Source organism: Sparus aurata, chromosome 10 (genome assembly GCF_900880675.1).
Source record: "Sparus aurata chromosome 10, fSpaAur1.1, whole genome shotgun sequence".
NCBI lineage: Eukaryota > Metazoa > Chordata > Actinopteri > Spariformes > Sparidae > Sparus > Sparus aurata.
Window position 1 is genome coordinate 12,578,461 of NC_044196.1, and position 22,042 is coordinate 12,600,502.

The window sequence follows — 22,042 nt, forward strand, 5'->3', positions numbered from 1 at the left end:
TTGTGTGCTAACAGTGAATATGAGCCTGATGTAAGACCGAGGCCAGATGCTGCCTTTATAATAACAGGGCTGGAGTGAGGAAGCACTCAAGGCCACAGATAGAGGCCCTGGGTGAGACACTTTGTAGGCATTAAGGAACACATTAAAAAATGAGGATGATAGTCTCGCGTGATTATGACGAGGGGGGTGGACCAAGAGGGGCGTTGGTGACATTGACCCCAGGTATAAAAGGGGGTGATCCGGGGAGATTACTCAGTTGCCCCGGGATACCTCATGGATTTATAACTTCTCTTGGAATAAACACCTTTTTGAACTGAAGACCTGCTGCCTCGCCTCTGATTTGGACTTAGTCTCTGAACAGTTTCTCCTTTAATTTGGATTTTAACCTTTGAGCGGATTTACAAGGTCTGATTGTGGAATAATTTGACGGATAAGGAAAGCAGTATCACACCACATCATCAACATCTGGAATTGAAGGAAATGTGATGTGGGATCAGTTCTTAGAGATTCCTTGAAGGTGGAGAGAGAGGCGGAGTCTCTGATGGGGACATGATCAGTAGGGGTGGTGAAGAAAATCGATTATCGATTAATCGCAATTATAATGTTGACGATTATGAGTCGATTATTAAATTTCCAAAGATCCATTTTTACATTTTTTTATAAAATGTTTTAAATTGTAAAACAAACTGGAGTCCTCCTCTTACTGGCTTCCGCTACATGGTCCACAGTCTGGAGCCAAGATATGTTATTCCATCCCGGAGCTTTTTCACGCTTAAATTGATTCCAAATCTTTACAAGCAGACAAAGCTTTCCGTGCAAGAGTCCCTCAACTCTGCTCACAGAGTAGCAATAACCTGCGATGCCTGGACATCCAGAGCTACAGTCTCATATGTGACCGTTACACCTCATAATGTCAGCAGTTAAAGGAAGCTAATGTCCTACGTACTTCAGACGAGAGCCATGGATGATAGCAACACAGGCGCAAATATGTGTGAGTTTCTCAAAGCAATGGCAGACGAGTGGGGAACTGAGAAACACGACCTGGTTCTCATCACCGACAGTGCTTCTAACATGAGTCCAGCTGCTGAGCTTGGCAACTTTCTTTAAACAGTGAATTTAAAACAAAGTAAAACATAATAATTTGGATATTACAGTTACACTACACAATGTTGAAGGTGCTGTGAGGTGTTAATCACAAGAGAAGTAAGATAATTCAGCAGCTGACTGATGTTAAATGGAAGATCAATAATCGTTAATGATCGAAAATCGATTTGTAATGGAATCGAGACTTCAATAATCGGAATCGAATCTGGAAATTGGGCTGATTGATCACCCCTAATGATCAGCCATTGTCTAGCCATGAAGCCTTGAAGGGCCCACATCCTCTTCAGAACCAGCAGGGTTCTCCTCCTTTACAAGACTCATCTCCACGTCTGTGGAGGGTCCTTCAGCACCGGGTCCAGAGGAACCATGTGGTCCACTCGGTCTGCAGGATTTTATCCACCAACATAAACCGAAGCCTGCTAGACCAGCAGCCACAAACATGGACACCGCTACAGCGCTGACGGTCCCACTGCAGGTTCCCTTCTGTTCTCCAGCTGGTCGCTGCGTTTGCTGCACAGGAGAACAAACAGAGGAATCAGATCCAGACAGACATGATGTGATGTGTCCATAACAGCCTGAATACTGAAGACACACAGCTCAACTACACATGATGTGTCAGAGTCAACACCACACTTTGTTTTCTCTGCTCTGCTTTCCCTCTTTGTGTTTTTCACAACCTGTCCTCCCTTTTTCCTTTTCATCCCTCTGACATCACATTTATATAAGACACTTTATATCAAGTAGATATGAAACAACATGTTGAGTGTTTATCATGGAAACAGTGACGTCATGGAAACAAACATATATAATATATATTATTTAGCTGTCAGTGTTTGACATGGAGCATGTTTTGTACTACGTGTGCTCTTTTATCAGTTTCAGAAGCTTCAGTGTTGCAGCTTTATTCTCTTTATAATAAAGGAGGCTTACAGGTGTGGCGGTGGTCTGATCCGGGTCTTGATCCAGGACCTTGATCCTCCAGGCAGAGAGACTTCTTCTCTTTCCATCTTTTCCCTCCACATATGCAAAGTAATCACCCTGGTCCTCTGGCTTCACCCGCTGCAGGGTCGGAGTCAGGTCTCCGTGTCTCCTCCAATCAGAGGGCAGAGAGAGTCTCTCCTCAGAGCCGGTCCCATCTGTGATGGTCCCGGAGGACAGGTCCAGCTCACACACTGTCTCCCTGTTTCTGACCAGCCTGAACTTCCCCTGCGCTCCTGAGGTGACGTAGAAGAAGGAGAAGCTGACAGCTCCACCTGCACTCACTGACACTTCAGAGGCTCTGACAACGTCCAGCTGGGTCAGTGTCTCCTCACAGCTCAACTCGAACAGCCCGTTGTCGTTGAAGTTTATGTTCTTCAAGACCACCGACGCGTTCAGGTCGATCCTGTCCTCGTAGTGCTGACCCGGGATCCAAACACCGTCCCATCGAGCCACCAGAACAGTACGTGAAGAGTCCAGTGGGTGCCACAGCTTAGCTCCCTTTTTCTGGCAGCTTGCAGTTTTTGTAAACTCAAAAGTGTCTCCTAGAATGACAAAGACACCTGAAATATTTGAGATCAGGCTGAACAGAGAGAAGAGAAGGAGAGAAGCCATTTCTGTCCTCTGTGGAAGTAGCAGCAGCTCTGATCACTGACTGACTGACTGACTGACAGCTCCCTCTGTGTGAGCTTTTATACATGAGACTGTGGGGTTCCTGTGCTGTGATTGGTCGCTTCTACACCCACAGAGTGTATGAGGTGTACAGAGCACATTTCCTCTCTCTATCTCTCATCACCCACTCATTGTCACTCTCTTTCTCTGCATGGTTACCTCCCTCTCCTCTCTCAGACAGTGCGTTGGCACAGCAGGAGCTCAGCGGAAGTAGTTGGCACAAACAAGTTTATTATACATGTTATCAGACACACTCATCACACAACAGCATATAAAACTCTACACCCACTTGTGCATACATGTGCACAACATCAAGTTGGATACAGTTCTGGCGTCGAAGGAGGGAATTATCCTCCTCTCCCTTGCGTACATTGTAGCAGACTGCTCCTTTTTCCTCTCCTCTCTGCTGTGAGGGAGAGGAGGGGCTGTGGAAAAGAGGGTGTGGAAAAGTCCATATGATTGGGGCACACCTGGGAGTAGGGAACCATCAAAAAAACCAACAGGAGAGTGTGGGAGAAGAGAGGAGCATGGTAGCAGAGCAACAAAAGAGTGGCTGGAAAAGGGGTGAGTTTTTGGAGAAAAGCACGTGGAACTGAAGAAAGCTGAAGGACTTCCTGGATCATCAGAGTGGGTTTGGAACACTTTTTGAACTACCTTTTTGCTCTGGATTAATGTGAATGACAGCTCCGGATGTTATCTGTGGATTATTGCTCCTTGTGAATCTCATGGTTTCCCTTTGCCCTGAGACTGCCACTATCCCTGCATACACCACTGTGCAATTCCTCACTATCCTACAGCCCTTACCCTTTCTTCAACCTGGGAAAACTTCTCCCAGTCTGGACTCTCCCATACCAATAACCACACACACACACACACACACATACGCACACACACACACCCACACACACACATTCCCATTCACCCTACATTTCTGGACATTTACAACTGGACACTATTTCAATGGTTTGAGACAAGAGAAGGACATTTAACCTGAATTGTTTTGTGTTGGCGCTGACCATTTTCATGTCACCCAGGATGAATTTGAAATTGACTGGAGTGTTTTGATTTACTTGAAGGAATTTATTTTCGTCCTGAAATATAGTTAAAACATTAATGAGTATTGAAGTGTGCTTTTGGAGTGGACATTACATGATGTGATTTAAACCTTTTCCTGAAACCTTTTGTGGTGTTTGACCTTTGTGAGACCGTAAACCCTGAGGTAATAAATTTGATATAATTATAATTTATGTAGTTATATCTGGCGCCCTAACTATTCTACTGTTGGGTCTTCTTAAGTTACGCTACAACATACTCGGAATTTCTCCCGTCTCTCCGCCAGTCCGTCTTTGTCTCCCTGCATGAAACATTCCAGCAATATTCCTGTTTTTGCCTCGTCCTGTTTTTGGAACATATCACCTTTGCCCAGCCTTTGTGATGTGGGTTTCCTGTGCACCGACCTGTTGTGGCAAACTGTCTCTGACTCAAGCTTACAGTGTTCAGTCTGTGTTTGAGGGTCTTGTGGTTTTTGCGTGATCCTCTTTCAGTGGAATCAGTGATTGTGATAAGGATCTGTTTATGGTGTGTTGACCTGCCCAGCACGCTCATAAATGGATTATACTCCCCCACATTCGCACTCACTGATGAATGCCGGATGGCTGAAAACGTTGTGTATCAGCAGTTAGAGGTGAAACTACAGCGTCACACTTAGAAGTGTAGGCCGGCTGTGTTTGATGTGTTGGGACTGAGACTGAGTTTGGTTTGCATGTAAGCAAACGTGAGTACATCACAGTAATATTGCGTCATGGCAATCCTTCTTCTTCCTGCCAACCTTCTGGACCTGCCACGGACCTCAGCTCCGGGAAAGTTGGAGGCTTTAAAGCGTCCTCTGAGCGCCAATGTCTGTACGGAGAGAGAGAGTCCTCGGCTGAAACAGGAAAAGATTCTTGACCAGAATGAAAATGTTGGATGACAGTTTCAAGACAACGTCAAAGTTGTCAACTTGTGTGCATTAACATCTGAACCCAAACACAAAGGAAAAGAGCCTTTAGGTCCAAAAGGTCCCTCACGTATGTATTATCTTCAGTGGGGGTCTGAGTTGACTGACTTCCTGCCAAACTCTCACTGGGTTCAGCAGTCGTTGCTCGTGGAGAAAAAGGGAATCCTTTCTGCAGAGGAGTGATGACTCACACACTCACTGCCAAAGATATAATCAGATCCAAGTCTGTGTGTGAACGTGACAGCAGGGGTTTGGACGGGCGAAGCAGGGACACAAATTAAAAGAAACAGACACTTCCTGTGCAAGTGTTTCTCTCCTGAACACTGGAATCGTCTCTGAAGGAAGAAGGACAGTGACGGACCGGAGAGGAAATACATGTTGAAGTTGATCAGTTTAAGCTGAGACTCAGGGGGAGTTCCACCTTTGTGGTCTGATGTGACTCAGGCTTCATTTGCAACCTCCTGCTAGACGTCCTCAAAAACACATCGAAAGTCTTTTGGGGGCAGTAAGTGACAGCAAGCTCTAGATTAGCATGCTGTATTTGTGTATACAAAGAGAAGAATATCTGGGACCAAAACAGGTATTTTCTAAACCTGAAATGTGTTGTTTTTCTGGCAAAATCAAACCATTGAGTGCAGCAATGTGACATAGAGAGACTCACGGTTGCAACACAAAGAAACGTAAAGTCTCAATTCACGGGTGGTTTTGCAGAGACGTACTGTGCCGACATTCGATCTGGTGAAGAAGACCACCTCTTCAGCGTCTTATGTTATGTCTCCGGAGAAATAAAAGAGGAATTGAAACACTGTCAGAAGAATCACACCAGAGAATGTGAAACCAAAACAAAGGCTCACAAATGCCCATTAACCTCAAATTATTCATCGTACAGGAAATAAACATGAGTGTTGCTACACTGCTGCTTTAAAAGTCATGTAGAAAATATCCTTACAGGTGCACAAGACGTTTTGAATCATCGATTGATTTTCAGGCTTAAACAAACTCAATCATCAAAGAGAAAAGAATCAGGCGACGAAGATCTTTAAAACATTTCAAATCTTTAATTTCAAAAACAACAAGAACTGCTTACTCTGTCGCACCCGACAACGCTGAGTCGATCTGTCGCCTGTATATGAAGATAAAGGAGAAGACGGAGACAGATTTGCCACCGCTGATGTTGAAATTGAGACAGAAGGATTTGTCTGTGGTGTTCCTGTGGGGGATAGCCTTCCATTCCGACACCCCTCCATTGCGAAACCCCTCCATTCCGAAACACCCTCCCCCCAAAACACCACTGTTCCGAAATTGATTTTCAAGTTTACATTACTTCCTACATCAAACACCGCTGTCCACTCACAGGCCACACTCACACATCTCTTATTTTTTTATTGCTAATAGGCAATGTCACTGTCTTCATTTATTATGTAGTATATGTTTGCTTGCAGCAAGCACATTTAAACGTTTGTCTCATCTTTTTTCACGCGCTATCCGTGGTGCTGAAATCCCCACTTCCAGCCGCATTTGGCAAATTGTGGGATGGTTGGGTTTAGGCACAGTTCCCCAAGTGGTTTGGGTAAGTAAACAGGTCCGGTCAGGCTGTAAGGGTTGCGCATAAGTCTCTGTGGGTGTGTAAGCTACGTCATCATCGCAAAAATAAAAATCCAGTGAACAGCGACATCGACTCTCGACATTAGTGTGTCCAGATGTGTCAACTGTGTGTCAACTACAGGCGCGTGTGTGCCGTAGGTGTGACTGCTGTCATATTACACAATCTCGACTGTAACACAACATTATATGCAAAAGGACTAACACTAATAGCCTAATTGATTCTTATTTCTTCCACTTAGAGAACTGTTTACGACTCGAAACAATGTTATTATATATGATGTTTCTGACCAAATGTCGCGGCTTCAAATGCATAAAATTCCCACATCCAGTTACGCAGGCAGCTGTCCAGGGTGCTGAACCAGGTCACAGACAAAGGCTGCACTCTGCGTTCTGATGTTTGCTGGGCAGATCTGTCCGCCTTGCTTTCTCATCCACTCTGTTGTGGGAGATCTCCCACTGAGCAAAAGTAATACACATTTTTTCTCTCTCGGCTGAACTCTGGCTTGAGCCCACTTCACCCAGGCGCGAGCCTGCAGCCCCCGCTCCTGCTGACAACAGACCGGGGGAGAAAACAGACATTCCTTTGCTCAGAACCCATATCAGGCTGTGTCTGAATATGCACGAAGATCGGTATAACGCATTGGAGCAATTTTCATACAATTTCGGATATTTAGCATGATAAAGTAATTTCAATTCAACATAGCCATTTGTCCAGCTGAAGCATAATGAGCGTTATGTCGTTAATATGAAGTAGGCTTGTTTTGCGGTTAATCAGCCACATGATCCGTTAGAACCCACAAAGGAAAAAAGGATAAATGTGCAGCCTCCGTTTCCTTTCTGATTGTGTCCGTTCGGAGTGGGGGGGTTTCGGAATGGAGGGGTTTCCCCAATAGACTTTTCGGAATAGCGGGGTCTTTGAAAAAAAAGGAAACCCCGCCATTACGATGAATTGAAGTCCATGTTTGGAACAGCGGGGTTTCGGAAAGGCGGGGTGTAACCTTTCCTGGTAACTCTAGTGACATGACACTCTATTCAAAGCCATAACAATATAATAATAACAATAATTCAGGTGCTATCATTTCGTCCTCACGCTGATGGAAAGTCAGGTGACGTGACATTTCTGGAGCTTCACAGCAGAAACAGAGTTGCAGCATTCTGCAGGATCCAGTTGGACTGACTTTAAGGCCTGTCAGGGTTTTTAGGGTTTTGGGGGGTTTTAATGGGAACAAACTGGACCTGAGGTCCTGATCCTCCTCTGGTTTAAGGCTAGCAGTCACTGTGTCCTCAGTACGTTTTATAATTAGCCAGCTTTTCACACAGTATCCTGGATAACTACTGCAGAAGTGATTAAAAAGAGACTGATTGATATTAAAAGCTGATGACCTTTGAACTCAAGAAGTCCACATGAAACAGGAAGTGAGCTTCTGGACGTTATTAACAGGTGCACAAAATCTCAACATGGGCTCCCTGCAAGTTTCAAAGGAGATCTCATGAAGCTCTCGATGAAGTCTTAGATTGTGTCAACTCTTGTGTCTCTATTTGATCTCAGGCAGAGACATCAGAGAGCTCTCTTTATGAAATCGATCTACTCTCATCCCAGTCTCCTCAATTCATGTATCTTCAGGTTGACCTCAGAGCAAATAAAGAGCTCTCTGCAAGTGCTCACTGAAGTTTCATCCAGACTTAAAATGTTAGCCATTTTCCTAACATGCATACCAGTGGATTCCCACTCTATGGGTGCATTATTCAGGTCTGCAATAGCCTATTTTTGTATCATTACAACTTTGTTTCATAGACCACAAAACAAACCCTTTAAATGTCATGATTTAGGTCTATTTTATACTGTCAAATCAAACTATTGGTGGCTGGAGAACAATAAAGATACAATCTCAACACAGTATAATATCAACATAAAACCCTTGTATATTTTCATCTCCTGATGACTTTTATTCGTGTTACTGACACTCATCACCATAGACATATATACATAGACGCCTCATTGAGCGGGTTGGGCGGCTGCTGCGATATGTTGACTTTGACGTCATATTGGAGGCGGCAGCTCAGCCCTCTGAACTATGACAAGTCAATGAGACATTAATATTTTTGATACAAATGTTAAAGTCTGGCTGAAACAAAATCAGAGCTGTATGCATTTTTAATGGGTCATGACTTGGTATGATTTTAGATGTATTGTACATTTTATTGTGTTGTTATGTAACTTTGATGTCTTTCTTCTTACCTTCTTTCTTCTATTAAAAGCCTAACTAGGGACGGGAGTTGGAAACTAGCATTAGCTACAATCTCTGTATGCAGAACATCAGTCACATTGACTTGTTTGTAACAAGTGGAAGTGTTACTATGTTAACCTGCATTGTCCCTATCAAATAAACCAAATTAAATTAAATTAAATGGATTGAACTTTATAAAGCCACCTTCTACAAAGTTTTATTAGTTAATGTATCTCATTTGAACAGTCACACTCATACTAATATATTCAGGAAACAGAAAGGAGCCAAAATGGATTTTTACAAGGTTTTTCAGTGTTTACAGCTGCCAATGTATATAACACTGTTACTGTGATGACACATGACAGTTAAATATTTAATCTGTGTATAATAACCAGATCTTGACATGTAAATGTGACGTATGTGGGAATAAAAAGCACCAGCGTCGTTTTTATAAATACATGTTTTTTGATAATCGAAGTACTAATAATAACAATCATGGAGACAAACAATTAACAAATCAAGATAAGAAACTGCAACTGGCAGTGAGCCTGTTGTCTTTTCTTTCAGCAGTAAAGGGATACACTCTATGACAGAACATCATGAATATTGCATAACATTTCATGGTCAAAAAAAAACTAAACTTGCAGTAGGCTACTTTTATAAATATGCAGCATATATAGTTTTTATTATTATCATCATTATTATTATTTGTTTCATTTATTTATTATTTCGGGATTTTTTAATTTATTTTCTGCATATTCTTGACTTTGAATGAGAGCAGCTGTAACGCAAGCAATTTCCTGTCGGGGATCAATAAAGTATTTCTGATTCTGAATCATATATTATTCAGTCAGTTGTACTTTTATATATATCTTTAAAGTTAACCAAGTTGTCAGTATGGTAGACAGATGTCCCATTTACATGTCAGGATGTGGTTATCATACACACAGATTAAATATTTAAAGGGATAGTTCAACATTTTTGAAAATTGGCTCATTGCCATGATCCCTCTAGTCATAGCAGTACGTTCGTTACCTTTAATTGTCGGTCCAAGCTGCTTTTAGATCAGCGGAGCCGAGTACCGAGCAGCGCAGCTACGCTATGGAGGCTAATAGAAGTTCTTGGTTTCCCTCATCAAACTCAGCAAATACACAACCAAAAAACTCCAAAACGCTGTGGTGGACAAGTTGTGACCTGCACATTCACCACGCTATGAGATAATAACGGAACGTTACTAGACGTGAAGCAAATACTCAGAACTACTTTCTTCAGTAAACCACTGGTCGGAGTGACACAGTGTGCGCACCTCAGGCAGTGCCGTAGTTACCTGGGCTCGACTGGATTATCATCGCGGGACGTGTTAGAAACTTTTGATGAGGACAGAATGAAACAATGCTGTTCAGCAGCCTCAGCCTCTCTTCTTGCTCTCGCTTCTTCCAAAACCTGCAGCTCTTCTTCTGTGTGTTCTGGCTCAAATAAATACGGGTGTGGGTCTTGGTTGGTTAAAAAGTCGTCCTCTGGAGTGTAAAGTCCGACTCTAAAACAACTCCGTCTCGTAACGTTCCGTTATCATCTCATAGCGTGGTGAATGTGCAGGTCACAACTGAGAAATTAAGGAACACAAGACTTGTGAAAATGTCCTAGGAATGTCGGAACTCTCTGGGTGAGAGAGGAGGGAGGTTGTGGTTGTGTGTTCTGATGGCGTTGATGTCTGATAAGTTATAAACTCCACATCCTGTGTTCACCTGGTGTTCCACCTGGGCCCTCAGTTCACATCGAGACTTTGAAAGTAACCAGGCCTCTCTCCAACCACACTTCAGGCAGCGTGTTACTAGCAGACACAAACGTTGATGTAAAGATGCGTTCTAAAGGTGTGTCACACAAACAACTGCAGAGACAACGAGCCAAGAGGCAGAAACATCCACATCTGCAGCTCCTGTGTGTCTGTATCAGTCCACAGGCTGACCACAGTAGACTGGAACTCCTCTGGTGTGTGATCATGATGCTCGAGCTGCCAGTGAAAGTCTCTCAGAGCGATCTGTGTGTGTTTGTTTTCATTCAGACACACACACGCTGCTGCTACAAGGTAAAGAGCTCACCTGACCTCTGACCTCTGTGCTGTGTTGGGAATCATTCAGATCACAAACTGAAGTTAAAACAATCCATACAGCAGCTTTCTCTACTGTACCATGAGGTGTAACCCAACACTTTGATTCATTCAGAGGCCGATCCTGATGATTTACAGTTCTTACTGTTTTGAACAAGACTTTGTAAGTTTTCTTCCACCTTTTTTTCCTTTTCCTCTTTGCAGATTTAACATATTAAGGCAGAGTTACTAAAGGCTGGTTCCTGAGGCTGTCATGTAGCCTCGGTGTGTGTGTGTGTGTGTGTGTGTGTGTGTGTGTGTGTGTGTATGCTGTGGCTGAAAACTCCCCCACCCACAATGGGTAGAGGGTAACTACTGCTGTAAGTCTTTTACTGTTTAAGTTTATAGAGAGGATAAAAAAAAAAGTTATTTCTATCTCAGTTATTTCTCTCTCTGTTCACTAATGTACAAAAACAATATACATTCCATTTAAGAGACAGAACACACAAAAACATACAGTATTTTGATAAAATAGAGATTTATTTACAGGAGTGCATTCAAGAGCAGACAACGAGAAATCACATGAGACAAAACATTCATCTCTTCAAGCGGTCATCAACATCTGGAATTGTAGGAAATGTGATGTAATCTAGCCATGAAGCCTTGAAGGGCCCACATCCTCTTCAGTACCAGCAGAGTTCTCCTCCTTTACAAGACTCACCTCCACGTCTGTGGAGGGTCCTTCAGCACCGGGTCCAGAGGAACCATGTGGTCCACTCGGTCTGCAGGATTTTATCCACCAACATAAACCGAAGCCTGCTAGACCAGCAGCCACAAACATGGACACCGCTACAGCGCTGACGGTCCCACTGCAGGTTCCCTTCTGTTCTCCAGCTGGTCGCTGCGTTTGCTGCACAGGAGAACAAACAGAGGAATCAGATCCAGACAGACATGATGTTTTTCCTTTTCATCCCTCTGACATCACATCATAACATCATGCATCACATGTGAGTTTTTCGCTACAAAAAGACAATTTCTCTTCATTTTGTCCCAAAGTCAGAAGATAAAGACAGATTGAGAACAAACACATGTTCCATGTGAGGAACAGAAGCTGCCATGAAAACACTTTATATCAAGTAGATATGAAACAACAAGTTGAGTGTTTATCATGGAAACAGTGTCGCCATGGAAACAAACATATATAATATATATTATTTAGCTGTCAGTGTTTGACATGGAGCATGTTTTGTACTACGTGTGCTCTTTTATCAGCTTCAGTGTTGCAGCTTTATTCTCTTTATAATAAAGGAGGCATACAGGTGTGGTGGTGGTCTGATCCAGGACCTTGATCCTCCAGGCAGAGAGACTTCTTCTCTTACCATCTTTTCCCTCCACATATGCAAAGTAATCACCCTGGTCCTCCGGCTTCACCCGCTGCAGGGTCGGAGTCAGGTCTCCGTGTCTCCTCCAATCAGAGGGCAGAGAGAGTCTCTCCTCAGAGCCGGTCCCATATGTGATGGTCCCGGAGGACAGGTCCAGCTCACACACTGTCTCCCTGTTTCTTTCCAGCCTGAACTTCCCCTGCGCTCCTGAGGTGACGTAGAAGAAGGAGAAGCTGACAGCTCCACCTGCACTCACTGACACTTCAGAGGCTCTGACAACGTCCAGCTGGGTCGGTGTCTCCTCACAGCTCAACTCGAACAGCCCGTTGTCGTTGATGTTTATGTTCTTCAAGACCACCGACGCGTTCAGGTCGATCCTGTCCTCGTAGTGCTTACCCGGGATCCAAACACCGTCCCATCGAGCCACCAGAACAGTACGTGAAGAGTCCAGTGGGTGCCACAGCTCGGCTCCCTTTTTCTGGCAGCTTGCAGTTTTTGTGAACTCAAAAGTGTCTCCTAGAATGACAAAGACACCTGAAATACTTGAGATCAGGCTGAACAGAGAGAAGAGAAGGAGAGGAGCCATTTCTGTCCTCTGTGAAGAAGAAGCAGCAGCTCTGATCACTGACTGACAGCTCTGTCTGTGTGAGCTTTTATACATGAGACTGTGGGGTTCCCGTGCTGTGATTGGTCGCTTCTACACCCACACAGTATCTGTACAGTGTACACACTAGACGCGCAGCTCACACACACACACACACACACACACATTTCCTCTCTCTCTCTCATCACCCACTCTGGTGGTTGCAGAGAAAGCTGGGACTTCCCTTCCTGTACAAAAGTGTCATGTGCTGTGTGTGGTTGCAGAGGAAGCTTCATCACAGGGTGAGACAACAATCACCTGAAGATCAACATCAGGAAAATCAGTGAGCTTCTGTCAGACGACTGCTGTCAGTGTTTAAGAGTCTGAGTTTATAGAGAGGAAGAATCAATGTGTGATATGTGATTCATGGCACGATTCCACTGGGAGCAATACACTATTTCTCTCTCCGTTCACTAATGTACAACACACACACAAACACACCAAATAGCAGTGTGTCAGCAGCTAGACTCAGAGCTGCACTCAGTGTTTTGAAGGAGACACTTCAGAACAACTCGATCTCTGTTTGTAGAGAGAAAACTCAGATGTTTTCTGTCCTCCAGCCATGTTGGTGGGGACCAGAACAGGTGTTTGAAGCCCAAACCTGATGAATGTCTGCCTAAACCAAACCAGAGCACGAGTACAGAGATGTGACATGAACACACCTGAAGTCTTGATCTACCTGTGGTTCTGCAGAGACACACTCAGGGTTTGGACACAAGGAGCGTTTCCAGTGAACACACTCTTACTGGGAGCAAACAGGAAAAGAAGAATTCAGCAGTGCTGCTTCACCGTGACACAACAGAAAATCAATGCAGATCTCTGCAGGAGAGACGGAGACAGTTACCACAGAAGGAGAGTGTGAAAAACAGAGACATCAGACAGAACTGAAGAACTATCTGTGGTAGTGAATGTGTGGTGGAACATCCTCTTTTAGTTGAAGACTTCTTGTGACCTGATTATTTTATGTTGATGTAAACAATAATACTGCACTTGACCCAACCTTAATTCTTTGCCTTGATCCAAATGATTTTCTTAACATTTTAGTTATTGAACTAAACAAATAAATTGAAATTGAGCCAAACTAATGTATTCACTTTCAACTAAACTAACATGAATCAATGTTTGCATTGACACTACTTAATTAATTTACATACAGCCAAACTATTTATCACAATATATTTGACTTCATCTCAAAATTAACTTCAATCTTTCACCACATAAACGCTACACATAAAGACTGCACAACCACAGAAATTTGGCGTCTGCAGGGCAGACGTTTGGTAAGCTCGAGACCAGTGGTGTCAAACTGATTCAGTAAAAGGCCCCAGGGTTGCAGGTTGCCATTCCAACCAAGCAAGAATACACCTTATGCAAATCAGGTGTGTTCTTGCTTGAAATATTATCACCTGATTTAAATCAGATGTGTTCTGGCTTGCTTGAAATGAAACATGTTATGTGAAGGCCTTACACAGAATCAGATTAGCTCCACTAGTAACAATGGTTATTCATCACTCCCTGTTTGCTCATAACTGTTGTAACAGACGGGAAGTCTCTCCCAGAAAACACCGCTTCACTCACTGTACCAACATTTTATCATCTTTGTTAACTCGACACAATTTAACCACAAAACAAGGATGTGAATTAACCCGCAACCGTCCTACACATCATCCTATTCACAACCACATTCACAAACCATAATTACACCAACAACAACAGAATACCCAAGAGTCTTTGCGCCACAGTCCACAAGTGGCGTTACAAGTCACTTGGCCAACAGATCACTTTAAACGTATTTATTCATCTTTAACATATGAACCATATGCAACATATTTAACACTAAAACAAATTAAGGCCGACTGCCTAATCTAAAAGAGGGCAGATATTGTCTGTTCAATATGTGAGTAACCCTGGACTAGAACACTAAAACCTTCAGTCTGAACAGGACGGCACACAAACCAGTTTATTATACATGTTATCAGACCCACTTGTGCCTACATGTGCACAACATCAAGTTGGACACAGTTCTGATGTCAAAGGACCAATTACCCTCCTCTCCTTTGTGTATATATCCCCTGTCTCTTCGCCAGTCCGTCTTTGTCTCCCTGCAGGAAACATTCAAGCAATATTCCTGTTTTTGCCTCGTTGCATGTAAGCAAACGTGGATACATCACAGTAATATTGCGTAGTGGCGATCCTTCTTCTTCCTGCCAACCTTCCAGACCACCATCAACCTCAGCACCGGGAAAGTTGGAGGTTTTAAAGTGTCCTCTGAGCGCCGGCGTCTGTACGGAGAGAGAGAGTCCTTGGCTGAAACAGGAAGAGATTCTTGACCAGAATGAAAATGTTGGATGACAGTTTCAAGACAATGCTATCCAAGAAGTTTAATTCCCGTTTGTGAGGAAGGAAGTCAGAGTAAAACATTTCCTCGTCCGTGAACATCTGTACCTCAGCAGCCGTGTTTGTTTGATGTAAAACCAACTTCTATGCCAGATTGATTTATTGCACATTGAGCGAGAGAATATCTGGATGCACTGATTGTGATGTGGGAGACAATCCCTCCTGTCAACGTGGGCTCTAGAGCTGCTGACTGTGAGGAAAATGTCAAAGTTGTCAACTTGTGTGCATTAACATCTGAACCCAAACACAAAGAAAAAGAGCCTTTAGGTCCAAAAGGTCCCTCATGTATGTATCATCCTCAGTGTGGGTCTGAGTTGACTGACCTCCTGCCAACCTCTCACTGGGTTCAGCAGTCGCTCCTCACGGAGAGAGAGAAGCTTTTCTACAGAGGAGTGATGACTCACACTCGCTGCCAAAGTTATAATAATATCCAGGGCTGTGTTTGAACACGACGTCAGGGGTTTGGACGGGCAAAGCACGGACACATGCAAATAATTTACTGAAACAGACACTTCCTGTGCAAGTGTTTCTCTCCTGAACACAGGAGTCGTCTCTGAAGGTAGAAGGACAGTGACGGACCGGAGAGGAAACACATGTTGAAGTTGATCAGTTTAAGCTGAGACTCAGGGGGAGTTCCACCTTTGTGGTCTGATGTGACTCAGGCTTCAATCACAACCTACAGCTAGACGTCCTCGAAAACATATCGAAAGTCTTTCAGGGGCAGGAAGTGACAGCATGCTCTAGATTTACATATTGTATTTGTGTATACAAAGAGAAGAATATCTGGAACCAAAACAGGTATTTTTTAAAACCCGAAACGTGTTGTTTTTCTGCCTAAATCAAACCAGAGAGAACAGCGATGTGACATAGAAAGACTCAAAGTTGCAACACAAAGAAACATAAAGTCTTAATTCGCTGGTGGTTTTGCAGAGACATACTTTGCCGACACTCGATCTGGTGAAGAAGACCATAGTGATGGGAACGGCAGTTCCTTTTACTGTACTGAATCTCTAGAATCCGTTCATTAAAATGATACGTTCAAAAGAATCGTTCACCGAATCGTTCAGTGCTCTCCAACTCCCTGAACTGATAAGCAGCCAAATGATCCGTCATTCAGTTCATTAATCAGCCCTGAGGTTCACTTTCACTTACTGAGGGACGGTGCGTTCACAGACTATAGTACACAATCATTTGCTGTAGACGCAGCGCTGCTTTGAGTGGTATACATGCACTAAAATTATTACATAGTGAAAGTGTCCTCTGTGCACAGTAACATCACTTAACATGATGCTACACAGATGCTAGCAACACAGCGCTAGTTTTAGCAGTAGGTTACTGGACGTGAATCAACTCCTCTGCCCCGAGTGAGTGAGTGAGTGAGTGACACACAGCGCCACTTTCAGCACAGTACGTGTCGTGAACGAGCTTCGCGTACTGGCGGCCCTCCCTCGTTCGCGAACGACCTCATCAGCGACAGTTCTCTGTGTGCAGTAGGTTCACGAATCATGAACGAATCAGCGCAAACGTGAATCGCGTCCTCACAGTTCTCTGTGTGAGTCGCGGCAGTTCCACTCCCCGCCGGCATGCTCGCTGCTGAGCTCAACTGAACTGAGAAAGGAACGAATCAGTTCAGGAAGTGATTTCGTTCACTTTGTTCACTGAAAAGAGTCGTTCTTTTGAACGACACGTTCGCGAACGACACAACACTTGAAGACCACCTGTTCAGCATCTGTCAAGGACGGTCATCTCACATGTCATCAGAGGAAAACAAACTTCAACCTGTTTGTTTCAAATGTTATGTCTCTGGAGAAATAAAAAAGGAACTGAAGCACTTTTCCAGTATGAAGTCAGATTAAGACTCAAACTGAATCCAAAACAAAGTCTCACAAATGCCCATTAACCTCAAACTATTCATCATATACAGGAAATAAACATGAGTGTTGTTCCGCTGCTGCTTTAAAGGTCATGTAGAAAATATCCTTAAAGGTGCACAAGACATTATGAACCCTCGATTGATTTTCAGGCTTAAACAAACTCAATCATCAAAGAGAAAAGAATCAGGCGACGAAGATCTTTAAAATGTTTCAAATCTTTCATTTAAAAAACAAGAACTGCTTTTTCTGTCACACTCGACAACAATGAGTCGATCTATCGCCCATATATGAAGATAAAGGAGAAGACAGCGACAGATTTGTCACCACTGATGTTGAAACTAAGACAGAAGGATTTGTCTGTGGTTTTCCTGTGACACTCACTCTAGTGACGTGACACTCTATTCAAAATCAAAATAGCTCTGACACATACGCTGTGCCTCTGTAAATTTGCAGATGAAGCATTTGGCTTTCGTAATGAGACAGTTCTTTCTAAGAAATGACAATTCAGTCACGATAATTTTGTCCTCACGCTGATGGAGAGTCAGGTGACGTGACATTTCTGGAGCTTCACAGCAAAAACAGAGTGTCAGCATTCTGCAGGATCCAGTTGGACTGACTGTAAGGCCTGTCAGGGTTCAGTGCACAGGGTCTTTAGGGTTTTTAGGGTTTTGGTTTTTTTTAAGGGGGAACAAACTGGACCTGAGGCCCTGATCCTCCTCTGGTTTAAGGCTGGCAGTCACTGTGTCCTCAGTATGTTTTATAATGAGCCGGCTTTTCATACAGTATCCTGGATATCTACTGCAAAGGTGATTAAAAAGAGACTGAATAATATTAAAAGCTGATGACCTTTGAACTCAAGAAGTCCACATGAGACAGGAAGTGAGCTTCTGGATGTTATTTGTGAAAACAGTATGATAGGGAGGGATTGTTGTGGATAGTCAGAAGTGTGAGTGCAGAATAACAACCAAACACGACCTGAGTGAGACCCGAGGCAGCAATCAAGACAGTAATGAGTCTAAATTGCTTCATGTCTGCAGCAACACGTCGGTGTTTTTTCAGCGTCAGTTAGACAACAAGCCGGATGTTGTTCATTCTCTAGAGAGCGGATGCCACACAGTAATTAATCTCCTGCCACACACACACTTTGGGACCTTTCCAAAAGCTTTTCCTTAGCCGACATGATACATCTGAGGATTGTCCACATTGTGGATTGCCCACATCCACATTACATTGTCCCATGAGAACGATCTCTCCTTTGTGGCTACTCACTCATTTTTCCATGCCGACTGCAGGACTGGTAGAGGGCGGTGGCTGATAGTTCCACTTTGTAAAGACATCTTGAGGCAAATTTATGAGGCCAAAAGGACGATGGTGGTGCAGGTGCAGACCAGTGAACAGTTTTCTGTCTGTGTTAGACAACAGGTGTGAATCTACTGGATGGTTTTGACAAGGGACCAGAGTGTTTGAACATTTATAACATTTATCCAGAAATATCGATTGCAGCTCTGTCACCAGAATAAATGTCAGCTGAGTGCGTTTCTACAAAACCGCAACTTCAGGTTCAGTTTTCTGTTTCTCTCTTTTCACGGCGCTGTGTTTTTGCTCTGGGTTAAGCTCAGGCACAAACAAAGCACTAGGTAAGGTTTGGGAACACATCACAGTTTGGCTTCAAATAATCAGTTTGGTCGCCAAAAACACAGATGGGTATGGTGGTATCCAGTGGTGACGCACTGACTCGAACTGCAGTCGCCCGATACAAATACTTTCACATGTATAAGGGAAAGCTTTACATCCTCATAGTCGAGAGACTGAAAACACACTGATGTCATTTAATAAGTGAAGCCTCCTCACCTTAAGGTCATTTACCTAAAAAGCACACAGAAAACAAAGTCACAGATATCATTAAATAGTCGTGTAGTTAAAATGTGCTATTGTGAAAACCAGATCAGACATATGAATATTTTATAGACGCCTCTATCACCATGTCAGCTTAGAGGGGGTAAAGGTCAAGTGCTTCACATGAGGTTGTAATTACAAAGCCACTGCAAAAGTAGGCGCTTGAGAATAAATAAGCTTTATCAATACGGCACCCTTAAAAGTTCACAAAGTGTTCTGTGACAAAGCTTCTGTATTAACAGTCTGAAGACTGATGATGTCTCTGAGCTGCCACTAGATGGCAGAATATGACAGTAACAGTGATATCTGACACAAACCAGTGAGAGCTGGTGATTAAGTCTGGATTTAAGAGGATTAACTGGTTTTAAACGCTTTATATCTTCTTTCTGGAGGAGGTTATGGGTTGTAGATGGAGCTGCTGGTGCTGTGATGTCATGATCTGCTCAGCATGTGTTTGTGATTGGAGGAAATCCTCCTACTTGTTGAATGAAATGTTTGAAAAGCCTTTATGGAAAACGTCACAAAAGCTGAAAACAAACTTCTTTAGAAATATTTCTGGCTCTCACAGGGCAGCCACGCTGAAAACGCAGGATGATTTTATACATTTGAATGCAGATTAATAATATATCTTAATTTTTTTCTCGTTTTGTTTTTTTCTCTTTTTTGTTTTTATTTAATTTTATCTTTTGTCATGTCCTTTTTTGGGGGGGGGAATTTTATATTGTTATATTTTATTTTTTCTATCTTTACTTTTTTCCCCTATTTTTTTTCATTCATATATTTTTAAAAATGTATTTCTCCTACATATGTGCAGTACAAATAGTACTCAGTATCGGGCAGCAGGGGGCGGATGATCATTCCATACATGCCTTAGATTACGCACACGCTCTTTGGCGGAACTCTATGCTAATGAAGCCGGCTGCAGGGCTGATGGTGGTGCTGTCCTCCGCTCCCGCCTCTTCACCTCCCCACATGCAGGGTGACATCCTTCAGTCACTCCTGCAGCCTGAACATGGCCGGATCGCAGCTCCTCTCGGTCTTTACCCTCTTTGTCTTCTTCCCTGTCGTGCGTGTTTTTGGAGAGGTTGTAAACTTGGCGGACTCTGTGCAGTTAACGGTGAATGGGGTCTGTGCGGGCGGTGACATGCAGCTGGTCCGGGTCCGGAGGACAGACACCAGCTCTCGGTCAGTCGCAAACCGTGTCGGCGGTGTATGGAAGCCCGCTGATGACTACAAGGACCGGATTCATCACGTTTCAGCCTCCAGCGTCAACCTGACCAGAGTGAACTTCAACGATGATGCGTTTTATGAGTTCACTTGTAAAAGTGATCTTATGAAAACCATCCAGCTGACTGTGATCTTCCCCTATGATGTGAGAGTGTCTGAGGGGGAGACAGCCAGGATCCCCTGCTACTCCTCCACGGAGGGGCTGCAGGGGGGGAGCGCACGGTGGGAGAGGGACGGGGAGCTGGTTCTGGGTCAGAACCGCTCCTCCGGACAGCCCGAGGGGAGACTGTCGGTGTCACCTGACTGGATCCAGACTGGAGACTTGTCCCTGACTGTGAAGGACGCTCAGCTGGAGGACGGAGGGAACTACGTTTGTTACACCGTGGATGGAAACGGAGAGAAAACCAGAGGAAGAAGTCCTGCTGCTGTGAAGGTGACCGTCCAGAGGAGCCGCCCTGCTCCCACTGGTACCCTGCAGGTGAGTCACCTCAGTACCTTGCTCAATCCGCGTGATAACCTGATCCTCAACTGCACGTTATCTTCATTCTTGATTCATATTTGTCCACGCGCTCCTAAATAGACTGTCATGTCTTTATAGCTGCTCTGAGGCTGCTGTCAGTTATTGCAAACATTTCCATTAACGCAGTTATTCACTGAAACAACAAATATTGTGGCTCATTTAATCATAAAAACTTAAAGCTTCACTTATAAACTCTCCAAAAGAGACGAGTCAGGAGTTGTGTCATCTGTTCCTTGTGCGTAACGACGCGCGTAAATGTGGAGACGTCGTTTTCTGCTGCTGGAGGCCCGCCGCTGGTGACGTCATAACACATAAATGAGTTCGATAAATGCGCAAATGAAATGAAAATCATGCTCCAAAGTATGTTCCGTTAACAATCACCGACATGCCCGAAAAAGGAACAGGAAGAAATCTACTGAAATCAATAAATCACATGTTATATAAATATAAATATATTTACATATGTACACACACCTACACGCGCACACACACACAGATATACAGATTATGATATGATATACGTCACGTCATCATGTAAAATGTTGTATTATTATTGTTGTTGTTGTTGTTGTTGTTGTTACTGTAAATCCTTTCACAACTCATGTTCCTGTTACCTTTTCTTTTCTATTCAAGCATTTTATTGTTATACATCTATAATATAATAATAATATAACATACATGTATAAATTAATAATGTTTATAGTACTGTATTTATATATATTGTTTCTATTCGTGTCCTTGTATTCTGATTATATTGTATGTGAATGTGCCTGCTGCTAAGCTGCTGCTTCATTTAATAACCAAACACATTTTTGTGTCTCTCTGTCACTGCAGCCGACACCGGGACCGGACGAGGAGCAGACTGGACCTGGACTCATCGTCAGTATAATCTTAAATGTGCTGCTCTTAGCTGTAGTTCTCTTCTGCGTGGTATGTTTGTTTCGTGTTCGTACAACACGTTCTCATTCCCAACGCGTTGGGAATGAGAACGTGTTGGTTCGTAAGGCCCGCAGAGCTGCAGGTGTCAGACCCCCCGCAGATACGGAGATGGAGCCTCTGGGTGGAGATCCTGATCACGTTCCTAATGGAGGGGCCCACAGAGCGGAGCCATGACACCCAGAAATCAGACCCACATGTTAATTATTGTGATTATTACGACCTGATTAAGATCAACACTGGGATGGTTGATGTCACTCAGCTTCACACTCCTCAACAACACAGTTTATTCCACTTCCTGCTCGCTTTTAAATATATCGTATCTGAGTGTCACATCTTCTGCTTCTTTAACAATAAAAGTGATCTGATTTTTAAAATATGACCATCTTTTGTTTATGTTCGTGTGTGTGTGTGTGTGTGTGTGGAGGGAGAGAGAGATGAGCGGGAAGCTGATACTGTATCGTGTGTTTCCCTTTTTCAGCGGATTTTTCTGCTACT

At 43.5% G+C, this 22,042-nt stretch overlaps 3 protein-coding genes across 3 annotated transcripts; 1 reads left to right on the forward strand and 2 right to left on the reverse strand.

The window, feature by feature from the left end:
- Positions 1-1,214: 1,214 nt before the first annotated feature.
- Positions 1,215-2,729, reverse strand: LOC115589102 (uncharacterized). The gene is made up of 2 exons (XM_030429815.1): positions 2,035-2,729; positions 1,215-1,614 (listed from the first exon to the last, which is right to left on the reverse strand). The coding sequence occupies exons 1-2, from the start codon at positions 2,695-2,697 to the stop codon at positions 1,354-1,356; spliced, it is 924 nt and encodes a 307-aa protein (XP_030285675.1). The 5' UTR covers positions 2,698-2,729; the 3' UTR covers positions 1,215-1,353.
- An 8,496-nt stretch (positions 2,730-11,225) lies between these two features.
- On the reverse strand, positions 11,226-13,014 carry LOC115589101 (uncharacterized). Its single transcript, XM_030429814.1, has 2 exons — positions 11,987-13,014; positions 11,226-11,579 (listed from the first exon to the last, which is right to left on the reverse strand). Exons 1-2 carry the CDS (start codon positions 12,710-12,712, stop codon positions 11,319-11,321), a joined length of 987 nt encoding a protein of 328 aa, XP_030285674.1. The 5' UTR covers positions 12,713-13,014; the 3' UTR covers positions 11,226-11,318.
- Positions 13,015-19,882: 6,868 nt separating this feature from the next.
- Positions 19,883-21,829, forward strand: LOC115589103 (leucine-rich repeat and immunoglobulin-like domain-containing nogo receptor-interacting protein 1-B). The gene is made up of 2 exons (XM_030429816.1): positions 19,883-20,566; positions 21,443-21,829. The coding sequence occupies exons 1-2, from the start codon at positions 20,006-20,008 to the stop codon at positions 21,719-21,721; spliced, it is 840 nt and encodes a 279-aa protein (XP_030285676.1). The 5' UTR covers positions 19,883-20,005; the 3' UTR covers positions 21,722-21,829.
- The last annotated feature ends 213 nt before the right edge of the window (positions 21,830-22,042 follow it).

Coding starts and splice junctions, on each gene's coding strand:
- LOC115589102 (XM_030429815.1), bottom strand. CDS start 2,697: ATGGCTTCTCTCCTTCTCTTCTCTCTGTTCAGCCTGATCTCAAATATT. Junction 1,615..2,034: donor ATCAGACCACCGCCACACCT/GTAAGCCTCCTT, acceptor TCTCCTGTGCAG/CAAACGCAGCGACCAGCTGG.
- LOC115589101 (XM_030429814.1), bottom strand. CDS start 12,712: ATGTATAAAAGCTCACACAGACAGAGCTGTCAGTCAGTGATCAGAGCT. Junction 11,580..11,986: donor ATCAGACCACCACCACACCT/GTATGCCTCCTT, acceptor TCTCCTGTGCAG/CAAACGCAGCGACCAGCTGG.
- LOC115589103 (XM_030429816.1), top strand. CDS start 20,006: ATGCAGCTGGTCCGGGTCCGGAGGACAGACACCAGCTCTCGGTCAGTC. Junction 20,567..21,442: donor CTCCCACTGGTACCCTGCAG/GTGAGTCACCTC, acceptor CTGTCACTGCAG/CCGACACCGGGACCGGACGA.